Source organism: Corvus hawaiiensis, chromosome 24, assembly GCF_020740725.1.
Source record: "Corvus hawaiiensis isolate bCorHaw1 chromosome 24, bCorHaw1.pri.cur, whole genome shotgun sequence".
Classification (NCBI taxonomy): Eukaryota; Metazoa; Chordata; class Aves; order Passeriformes; family Corvidae; genus Corvus; species Corvus hawaiiensis.
This window is the reverse complement of record NC_063236.1, coordinates 8825898-8836682: the sequence shown is the minus strand read 5'-3', so window position 1 is coordinate 8836682 and position 10785 is coordinate 8825898. Positions and strand designations below refer to the sequence as shown.

Here is a 10785-nt window from a genome sequence, read left to right as displayed (position 1 = left end):
GCCTGAGGAAGGCGAGGATGGATCGGGGAGAGGCTCGGGGTCCCTTGTGAATGATTTTATTTCCACTGCTGCGGGGAGTGGGAGTGAAAATCCCATGAAGTTGCTGGGTCGGGAGGTACACGTGGCTCTAGGAATATCTGTACATTCTACCAGTCTATATACACATCATATAAATACATCCAGGGGGGTTCCATCCGGGTTCAGGGCTGGATCCTGTCCCACCCAACTGCAGGGAGAGCCCGAAAGGAGATTTTATCGTCAGGAAAAAACCTCCTTAATTAGCACGGGGTTTTAATGAATGGAAAAAGGGGGGAGCATCCCTGTGCCATCCCCGGGGAGAAGGACACGGTGCCCGTCCGTGGCCGTCCCGGGAAGGGTCAGTTCTGCTGAAAGGAGCTTTCTTTGGTTTATTTAATGCTCGTTGCAGTTGGATTTTGAATCTTTTTTTTTTTTTTTCTCTTTTTTTTTCCTTTTTTCTCCCTCAAATGCTCGGCCTTTAAATCCAAATCCTGAGACTCGGGAAGAAAAGAAGAGAATAATCCCCCCAAAACCCGGACACCCTATAAATGCAGGTACAGCTATCAAAGGGGGAAGCGATACATGTGAGGAAGAGAAGGGATAAAAATAGCTCTTCTAAAGGGTAATTCTTCCCTTTTCTTCTCCCTTCCTTTTATTTCTAATAAAAAAAAAAGGCAAAACCCGGTCATGTGGGATTGGCTCCGGAGAGAAACTGAGCCGTGGATGTGGCCCTGAATCCTCAGAGCTCAGTGGGAAGGATGCAGGATTTTGGGATGAAGCTGTGAGCCCACGGATGTGCCCTTGATCCCAGATTTTACAGGGAAGTGCGCAGGATTTTGGGATGGGGCTGTGGGCCCTGCATCCCCCCAGCTCAGAGGGAAGGATTCAGGATGGGGCTGTGATCCCATGGATGTGGACGCAGAATGCTGGGATGCGGCTGAGGCCCCATGGATCGGTGCTGGGATGGGGGATTTGAAGCCGGGAAGGGGCCGAGGGGGATGCGGGAAGGCGTGGCCCACACCGGGCGCAGGATCCAGGGGCAGGACACCTTCCCTGCTCCATCCCGGCAAACGCCCAGCTCCAGGAGGGATTTAGATCCTCCTCCAGAAAAACGTGGAGCCAAAGCCCTCCAGAAGGGCCCCGGTGACAGGAGCATGTCCCCATCCCCTGGGGTGCCGCTCTGGCCACGATCCGCGGCTGCCTCATTCCCAGATCCATCCTCCGGATCCATCCTCCCTCCGCTTCCACGGATCCCACCCGCGTGGCACCGCCCATCCCCGCTCCCCAACCCACCGGGAATCGTCCTCAGGGACACCCTCAGGGAGCAGGGACACGCCCCGAGCCCGGCAGCTCCATCCGAACCGAATCCAGCCCTCCGGAACTCCGCTGGCTGGGGACGGGAGAGGCGGAGGCGGTTCCGGGCTCAGCCTGGGGGACAAGGACCGGCAGCTGTGACCTGGGGTGGCAGCTGGGACACGGCGCTGTCCTGCAGAGAGCGGTCCCCAAGGAGCCACGAGTGTCCCTGCAGGGGGGGAAAAGGGGGAAAAGGGGAGAGGGATGGAGGCGGGGAGTGAGCGGGGGGAGAGGGAGGAGAGAGGGTCCTGCGTGTCCAACGCCGACGGGGCTGGGGGGAAATGTCCGAGCAAAGCCGGGCCTGGGAGAGGCAGGGCTGGGCTAAAACACCACGGACTGCAGGAGGCGGAAACACAGCATCAGGTCCAGCGGGATTGGCGGCTTCAGGAGGTTCCCGTCCAGCCGCAGGTAGCGGAGCCGGGGGACACTGTCCAGGTCGGAGGGCGAGAAATCCTGGATGGACACCAGCGAGGTGGGGCAGATCTGCGTGCCGTTGATTTCTGTGGAGAGGAGAGGAACGGCGGGATGCCCGTTAGGGAAAAGGGAATGTGGAGAGGGATTCTTGAGCCCCCCGCTGTTGTTGAACCCCAAATTGGGGTTGTTTTGCTACCAAAAGGGTCAATCCCAGGCTGTTCCCGAAGCCCCAGCGAGAGGAAAGATCTGGCTTTTGATCAGGAGCGAAGTAGGTCACGTTCCTCCGGATGCGGTGGCGTTCCGGAGAGAAAAGGGATCAATCCCTCTCCCCGAACCTGCCGAGCCAGCCCCGAGCTTCCCAAAAAAACATCAAGGAATCCCGCTCCAGCCCTGTCTCGCCGGAGATAACGTCAGCACCCGGCTCGTTGCTCGCCTCTGGAATTCCACGGTATGGGACATAAACAGCGGGATTCTGATGTCAGCACCCGGCTCCGGGGATGGAAACCTTCTGAAAACTGGGGAAAACAGGCGAGGAAAAGCTGGGCCAGGGCGTGTGTGGGATTTCTCTCCATGGGAAACGCCGGCAAGATCGGGATGCTGGGGATGTGGGAAGCCAGCAGGAGTCACCACCTGCATCCCAAGGTCCCCCCCCCGGCTCAAATTTGATGGTGTTTGATTGAAATTCAGATTAATGAGGGTTGGAGGCAGATGTGATCACAGCAGGGTCCTGGAGCTCTAACAGCGGGAACATCTGGGGAGACCAGGAATCCTGGAATCCTGGAATGGTTTGGGTTGGAAGGGACCGTAAAGCTCACCCAGTGCCACCCCCGCCATGGGCAGGGACACCTTCCACCATCCCAGGGTGCTCCAACCCAGCCTTGGATACTCCCAGGGATGGGGCAGCCACAGCTCCTCTGGGAATTCCATCCCAGCCCCTCACCTCTCTCCCAGAGCAGAATTCCTTCCCAATATCCCATCCATCCCTGCCCTCTGGCAGTGGGAAGCCATTCCCTGCATCCTGTCCCTCCATCCCTCATCCCAAGTCTGTCTCCAGCTCTCCTGGAGCCCCTTTAGGCCCTGGAAATCTGAACTGGAAGTCAGTGGGATTCTGTCTCCTCCTCTGTGCTCGCTGTGCTTCCACACATCCCAGGCTCCTCTCCCATGGAATTGCAGCTGGATTTCCCTGGAATGGCCCTGGCTGCTCTGCCTCCATGGCAGCCTCGTTCTCCCCGCTCCTTCCCCGCACGGCTCCGCTCGGAAGCAGAGCCGGGTGATTTCCTCACCATCCCGAGCCGTGTGTTTGGCATCTGTTCCTAAAACACGTGCCCAGATTCTTCTTAAATATCCCGATTTTTGCCAGGGAAAGAGCCCTTCCCAGAGCAGGTGGCCCCGAAGAAGACAACCGGGACAAGTCCTGCAGCACCGGGGGGATTCCACTCTGCTCCTCCCCTTCCACCCAGATCCTCCCTCCACCCTTGTAGCTCCCGCCTCATCCCACCACCGCTGAAGGGATCACATCCCACCGGGTGAGAAACGACCTTTCCAAGGTTTTTCTCCCCAAAAACCACCCCAGAGACCCCACCCAAGCAGCGGGACTCACTCTCGATGGAGTTGTTGTTCAGGTAGAGGTGCTCCAGCTTGGCGCTGATGAAGGGCACGTTGGTGAGCTTGTTGTGGGCCAGGTGCAGCACCAGCAGGTTGGTGAGGTTGAAGGAATTTTTGGGCAGCCCCTTATCCGAGATCTGGTTGTAGTTGAGCCGGATGAAGGCCAGGTTGGGAAACTCCTTGAAATAATCGCTGGGGATGTCCTCAATGTTGTTCCTGTCCAGGAAGAGCTGGTGGATGGCGCTGGGCACACCGGGGGGCATCTTCCTCAGGATGTTGTGGGCCAGGTTGAGCTGCATGAGGTTCTTGAGCCCCTTGAAGGTGTTCTTGTTGAAGACGCCGTCGCTCAGCTTGTTGTGGTGCAGGTCCAGCAGCACCAGGTTCTCCAGCTTGTTGAAGACGCCGGCGGGGATCTTGGAGATCTGGTTCCTGCTGAGCCGCAGCTGCTCCAGGTTGGGCGGCAGGAAGGCGGGCACCTCCTTCAGCTGGTTCCTCTCCATGTAGAGGAAGATGAGGTTTTCCAGCTTCTCCAGCACCCTCCTGTCCACCTTGCGGATGCGGTTGTTGTCCAGGTTGACCCATTTGAGGCCGGTGGCGTTGCGGAAGGACTCCTCGGGCAAGTCGGCGATGAAGTTGTTCTGCAGGTACAGGTAGTGGATGCGGGGCGGGATCACCGGCACCGTGCGCAGGTTGCGGCTGTCGCAGTACAGCGCCGACGGGAAGTCCGGCGGGCAGTAGCATTCCCGAGGGCAGTCGGGGAACACGGATGGAGGGCCCGGAGGGAGGGGAGGCGGCAGCTCCGTGGGCTCCACGGGCTCCTCGAAGGGCGCGGGCGGCCGGGTGGGTCTGCGGGGGGGTTTGCGCCGCTGCCCGCTCGCCGGCGGCACCAGGGCGAGCACGAGTGGGAGAAGCAACGCCAGGGCCACCTTCATGGTCCAGGAGTTTTCCTGAAGGGAGGGAAGGAGAGGGGGGGTTGGGAAGGGGCTGGTTGAGGAATTGTCGCCTCCCCGCTGCTGGCGTGCAGGGATTTGTCCCTTTGTCACCTCCCTTCCGCTCTCCTTCCCTTTGGAAGTTGTCCTCAGATCCAACCCCTCTCCAGCGCAGGAGTCCCTGAGGTCCCTATCCCTGGCTCACCATTATCCATGGAATTCCTCTGGCTCCCCATTATCCATGGGATCCCTCTCTCTCATTCACCATTATCCATTAAATTCCTATCCCTGGCTCACCATTATCCATGGAATTTCTCTCCCTTGCTCATTGTTATCCGTGGGATGCCCCCCCTACCTCAACCATTATCCATGGGATCCCTCCCTGCCTCACCATTATCCATGGAATTCCTCTCCCTGCCTCACCATTATCCATGGGATCCCTCTGGCTCACCATTATCCATGGGATCCCTCTCTCTCATTCACCAGTATCCATGGGATCCCTCTCCCTGCCTCACCATTATCCATGGAATTCCTCTCCCTGCCTCACCATTATCCATGGAATTCCTCTGGCTCACCATTATCCATGGGATCCCTCCCTGCCTCACCATTATCCATGGGATCCCTCTCTCTCATTCACCATTATCCATTAAATTCCTCTTCCTGGCTCACCATTATCCATGGAATTCCTCTCTCAGGCTCACCAATATCCATGAGATCCCTCTCTCATTCACCGTTATCCCCGGGATCCTCCCTCTGCCTCACCGTTATCCATGGGGAATGTTGGTTTTGGTTCAATCTGGGGTTTTATTCCGTTTTTCCACCGTCCCTCCCTGGAGAACTCTTCCATCCTCTCTTCCCGAAGGATGGATCAGCCCTCTGGACACCTTGAGGGATTGGGCTTCATTTGGCACTCGAGCCAGCGAATCAGTGATTCCGCAGGAAACTGGCTGCGGAAAAGCGTCGGGAATCCGGCAGCGGTTAACGGGGCAGGAGAGGTGGATGGCCCCAGGAGGAAGAACAGCCCCTGGGATGAAAAGGGCATTCCGAAGTCGGAACACCGGAGGGGTTGGGATCCACAGCTCCCTGTGCTGCCGTCAGAACCCGTCCAGCCCCTCCAGTCCCATTGATTATTTGGGAAGAGACACAGTGGGAGATTGGGAGGGATCAGGCGAGGTCTGTGTGCCCCAAGTCAGGGAGTTTCTCCTGGACATCATCCCTGGTCACCTCTCCCTCTTCTCTGGGTCCTTATCCTCCTGTCCCATCCCTGCTCCTCCCTGGAACAGCAGTTCCTTGATCATCCTGGCCAGATTTTCTGGGAATTCTCCAGCTGCTGCCTTGGAGGATGGAGGGATACAGCAGAGGAGCTCCCCGTGCAGGAGGTGTTTGGATGCTCCCACATTCCCCAGCTGGAGCAGGCCGGGATCGGGGTGGGATTCCTGGGCACAGACCTCGGGGGGGCTCTCCAGGCTTTTCCCGGTGGGATTCATCACCCCGGAGGGATCAGAGCTGAGCTGGATGCAGGGCAAGGCAGAGGGAGAGTGGGAAGGGGAGTGGAGACAGAGGAGAAGGAGGAAAATGAGGAAAACCAGAGGAAGAAGGGGAAATGGATGGGAAAGTGCTGCCGGGATGGGAGAAGCCTTCGGTGGTGCCGGAGCTGCTGGTGCCAATTTTAGAGGGAAATCAGGCACTTCCAGCTCTCCCACCCAGCACAGCAGAGTGGGATTCGCTGCCCATCTTCCCTTGCCTGACCATTTCCATCTCTCCCCACATCTGGAGCCCCCAATTTCCATCATCCCTGGAGGGGGAAAAGCCCCCACCCGACCTGGGAACCACAGGGACGGGGCCGCACCAACCCCCTGTTGCTTCCCGGCGGGATCTGCATCCCACCCTGGACGGGCCACCCGCTTCCAGGGCCGCCTCTGCCAACCCGGCTCCCTTTGAAGCCATCGCGTGCTTTCCCGAGGCTCCAAGGAATTGACTTTCTCCAGGAAAAGATCCCGTTCTCGCTCCCCCCTGCGGGCCCAGCCTGCTCCTCCGGGCTCCCATCTGGCTCTGGTTAACCCCGCACGCCTCCCGAGCCGGCTGCTTTCCATCAGGGCTCTGGCATCTCGCTGGGGGAAGGGAGGAGCAGGGAAGGAGCCAGCGGAGCCCAAAGCTGCCGGATCCTGATCCTGCGGCAGGTCCTGGTTGGGGATGGACGCGCTCCTGTCCCCGCATTCCGGATTCGGTGTCCGGAGAATGGGAAAATCCGTGACAGGGATGTGTTTGTGCAGTGCCCTTCCTATTCCTCCAGCATCCCATTCCGTCAGCATCCCGCTCCTTTCCCAGCCACAGCACATGGATCTTGCTCCACGTTGTCCCAGAGCTTTCCATGAGGTCCCAGAGATTTCCATGGGGTTTTTCCTCTGCTCCAGAACCTGAATTTTAATCCCCACAAACTCCTGAGGGAGCGGCGGGGGCTGAGGGCTGAGTTTGGCCTGGTGAGGAGGGGGGGAAGCAGCTGGGACATGATATTCCAGCTGGGAGGTGATATCCCAGATGGGAGCTGCTATTCCATCCAGGACACAATATTCCAGCCAGGACACGCTGTGATCCAGGTGTTGGATCCGCTCAGGCCACCCAGCAATGTCCCAGCAGGGCAGGGCACAGGGCAGCGCTGTCACCCCCGCTGGCAGCAGGAGCTGCCTGAGCCTGCCCCGTCCCCTCCGCACGAGGATTTGACATCCCAGATGTTCGGGGACTCGGCACAGAGGGGGAACAGCCACCAGAGCCAGGAATCCCGGCTGGAGAGTGACGGCATCCTGTGGGATTTTGTCGGCACAGATGGGAAGTGGCGGGAGGCGGACGCGGCCCCTTTTATCCACCCCACATCCCCGCGGGGACTGTCCCAGCTCCGTGGCACTGCCACCGCCCTCCTCTGATGCCGGTCCCCAGCCTGCCTGGGGAAAGCAGGACCCACTTCTAAGCAAACTGCAGGAAACCAGTGATATTCCCAAAAAACCAGGGATGCAACGAGCCCGAGGCCACCACAAGCATCACAATCGTCTCCAACCCTCTGGAAGATTCCAAGCCAGCTCTCCCCGGACCTGGAACATTTGGAAGTCTGTTCTCCATCCAGTTGGATTTACTGGCGTGAGTGCCAGGAGCCAAATTCCCAAATCCCACCCCCTGATCCTGCAGGAGCAGCGACCAGAGCCCCAGCACAGCCAACCTCCCCTCCCGAGCTTTGCCGTCGCTCCCGACGGACGGCACAGCTCCGATTCCAGCTGCCCACAAGGAATCCGAGCCACTGGAACAAAGTTAAGTCATGGAGCAACGCAGGAATTCAGGAAACCGAGGGCCTGGCATGGAAAAAAGGCTCAATTCATGGATAAAACCAGTCCTGACACCTCCCGAGCCGCTGAGCTTGGCCTGGCTGCAAGGCCGAGGCACCCAACAGATGCCGGGGTTTTTCCCAGAAGGAGGCAGCTGCTTCCTCAGCCATCCCCCTTTACAATGGACAAAAAACCCCCCGGCGCAACAGCTGGAAATTCCAGCCCCGAATGCCGCTGGGGTTTGCTTTGCACATAGTTTCTCTTCCCTGCATCCCAGTAACCCCCAGCTCCCAGCAGCGCCGGCTGCCAGCCCCGGGATGGGCGCCAAGGGCAGGGAGAAGCCGCCAGCCCAGGGCGAGAAGGAGCCGTGCAAAGGTCACCGGGGGGGATTTGTCACCATCAGAGGTCCCCGCGCTGCCCCTCGGGTGCTTCCTGCAGCAGTGAGGGGAGCAGGGAGCAGCTGGATCCGGATATTTGTCCAAGATCTGCTCCCGCGGAGGGATAAAGGGAATTTTAGCTCTGGGAGAGGGAGGAAAAGCCCGGATGGCTGGAGCAGAGCCCCTTTCCAGCTCGTTGTTAGCTCCTCTCACACCGTCCCTCAATTCCCGTCATTCCTGGTGGGGGAAAAGGCCTCTCCCCGCCTGGGAACGGGAGTGTTGGAGGAGAACAAGGAGAGCGAGATAAAAATAACCACAAGGATCCGGCAAAGCTCCTTCCTTGGCTTCCCTCGCGTCCAACACCGCTCGTGGCTCTGCAAGAGCCTGGCCCAACGCAGAGCTCGTTCTCCAGCAGCTCTGGAGCGCTGGGAATCGTGGAAAAGAGAGCGGGCAGCCAGGCTGTCACCCAGGGGTCCCCTGGGAGGCGCAGCCCTGATGCAACAACCCCGCGGTTCTCGCCCTTTCCCAGCCCTTTCCCAGCGAGCAGCGGAGCCAGGCTGGAGCCGGGACTTGGTCCCGCCGCATTCCCGCTGGGAAGGCGCTGTGTCCATGCGGGGCTGGGTGACACCCGCCGGGCTCCTGCGTGCCAGGAGCGATGCCACAGTCCCCGGGATCCTTCCCAAAGGCTCATCCCGCCCTCTGCCCCCTCCTCTGGCAGCAGCGCCCGTGGGAAGGCGGCCCTGGCAGGGAGCACCTTCCCGCTGCCTTCTCCCTGGCAGCAATTCCTCCCCTCCCTGCGTGTCCCGACCCTTCCCAGCGCCGCTCCCGGCTCGGATCCCGCTGCCACACGCAGCGGGAATGGCTGGACAGGGACAAAAGCGAATCCCGGCAGGAGCCGCTGCCAAAGCGCCGCCGGCCCGGGCCCCACACGCGCCCCGCTCCCTCCTCCCACCCCACGCGGCAGCCTCGCCCCACTCCGCTTTTCCCTCAGGGTGGGAAGCGGCTCCGACGCCTCGTTCCCTCCTCTCCAGCCTCTTCCAAGGGCAGAGGAAACCTCCCACGGCTGCGCTTTTATCTCTCCCCGGCTGGAAGCGCTGGTCCCTCGCTCCCCCGGGAGCAGCGACAGCATTCCCGCATTCTGGCTGTCCCGGGAAAGGGCGCTGCGCTTCCCGGGTGGCAGCTCTGGGATGCCACGGGGGCCACACGAGGCAGGGCCGGGATCGCGGGATCCCAGGGAAGTTCCCGAGCCCTCACGTGCCGCGCGCTTCGCCCGCAGCGCCGGGGGGATGAATTCCCATGTTTCACTTTGGAGCTGCTTTTCCCTAAACCTCTCCAGCCGGCGGGGAAGGGCAGGTTTGGGATGTGCCTCTTCCAAGCAACAAAAAGCCTTTTCCCAGGATTTCGGCGATCATTTCCCGGTTGTTCCTCCCATCGTCTCCTGCCCGAGCGGGGACAAAGAGCGGGCTCCAAACGGGACCCTCACTTTGGGGGGCGCGGGGAGGGGGCTGCACCTCCCCGCCCACCTGGAGCTGAGCTGGCTCCGGGCAGGAAAAGTGGGATTGAATTCCCTGGGAATGCTCGGTGCGGTGCAGGCAGGAAAGAAGGGCTTTACCAGCTACATTTTGGGCTGAAACGCAGCCCGCTGGAAGTGGCCCTGGAGCTGTCGGGCTGCTCGCTCCCACCTCGCTCCGGTCCTCTCCGAAATTCCCTGTTCCCAGTCCGGTGCAGGGAGACGGGAGCAGCCCCCCAGAGCCCCTTCAAGCCCCGTCCGTCTCCGCAGCCCCTGCCCCAGGCAGGACGAGGTGCCCCTATGTCCCAGGAGGTGACATTCCTGGCTCCGGAGGGGTCCTTTCCCCTCTCAGCCTCTCCCTTTCCTTGCTTGTTTTCCCTCCTTCTTCCCAAGGCTGGGGATTGCCCCGGGCATGGCTGGGGCTGTGCAGCTCCCAGGGCTCCCCCGGTTCTGGCCCCCGACGGCCCCAGTTTGGGCTTTGCAGCCCCCCCGACCCTCCCAGTTTGGCTGCTGAGCGAAACGTGCTGAGGTTTGGGGTGTGGGGGAGCACAGGTGGAGTGGGGGACCCACAAAGGGTCCCCCCAAAAAGCGCCTGGCAGTGGCCGCAGCGCTGTCACACCCCCGGGACTTCCCTGTGACCCCACAGCCCCCAAAACCCCCCCGTTCTCCACCCCACGCCGAGAGAAACTCCTGCAACCGGGGCAGAGGGAGAGAACAAAGACTCCCGAGCGCTGCAGGACAGAAGAACCAAGAAGAGAGGGGGGAAAAGAGGGAGAACAGATGTTTTTTGGGATGGAAGGGAGGCTGGAGAGGGCAGGAGCGTGGCGGCGTCCTGGGTGGGAAGCTCAGGCGAGGTGAGAAGAGCCCGGGGGGGAAACACCTGCCCAGAGCTTACCTGTGCGCACCTCTCCCTCCTCCTGCCTCTCTTAATCCCCAGCACAAGTTTCTCTCTGGCTTCTCTCTCCCTCCTCCTCCTCCTCCTCCTCCTCCACCTCCTCCTCCTCCTCCTCGAGCGAGCCCGGTCGGGGCGCGGGGGTTTTGTTGCTGGGAGCGGTGGGAGCGCGGGGGGCGGAGGGCTGGGAGGGCTGGGAGCACTGGGAGGGCTGGGAGCACTGGGAGGGCTGCGAGCGAGGCACGGTGACAACAATCACGTCTTTCTCTGGCAGCCGAGCACGGCGGGCTCGGCGCACACGCGGCTCTGGCGCTCGGCAACAATTCCTCCCCCTCCTCCTCCTCCTCCTCCTCCTCCCGCTGCTCCTTGTTTC

At 60.7% G+C, this 10785-nt stretch overlaps 1 protein-coding gene across 1 annotated transcript; it reads right to left on the bottom strand.

Moving 5' to 3' along the window:
* Positions 1 to 40: 40 nt before the first annotated feature.
* LOC125337915 (proline and arginine rich end leucine rich repeat protein) lies at positions 41 to 10510 on the bottom strand. The gene is made up of 3 exons (XM_048328167.1): positions 10416 to 10510; positions 3386 to 4337; positions 41 to 1871 (listed from the first exon to the last, which is right to left on the bottom strand). Exons 2-3 carry the CDS (start codon positions 4320 to 4322, stop codon positions 1693 to 1695), a joined length of 1116 nt encoding a protein of 371 aa, XP_048184124.1. The 5' UTR covers positions 4323 to 4337; positions 10416 to 10510; the 3' UTR covers positions 41 to 1692.
* Positions 10511 to 10785: the final 275 nt, after the last annotated feature.

Bases quoted from the DNA above. Each gene is read 5' to 3' on its own strand.
- LOC125337915 (XM_048328167.1), bottom strand. From the start codon at position 4,322: ATGAAGGTGGCCCTGGCGTTGCTTCTCCCACTCGTGCTCGCCCTGGTG. The intron at 1,872-3,385 runs GTGAGTCCCGCT...TCCTCTCCACAG, and splicing joins GAACAACAACTCCATCGAGA to AAATCAACGGCACGCAGATC.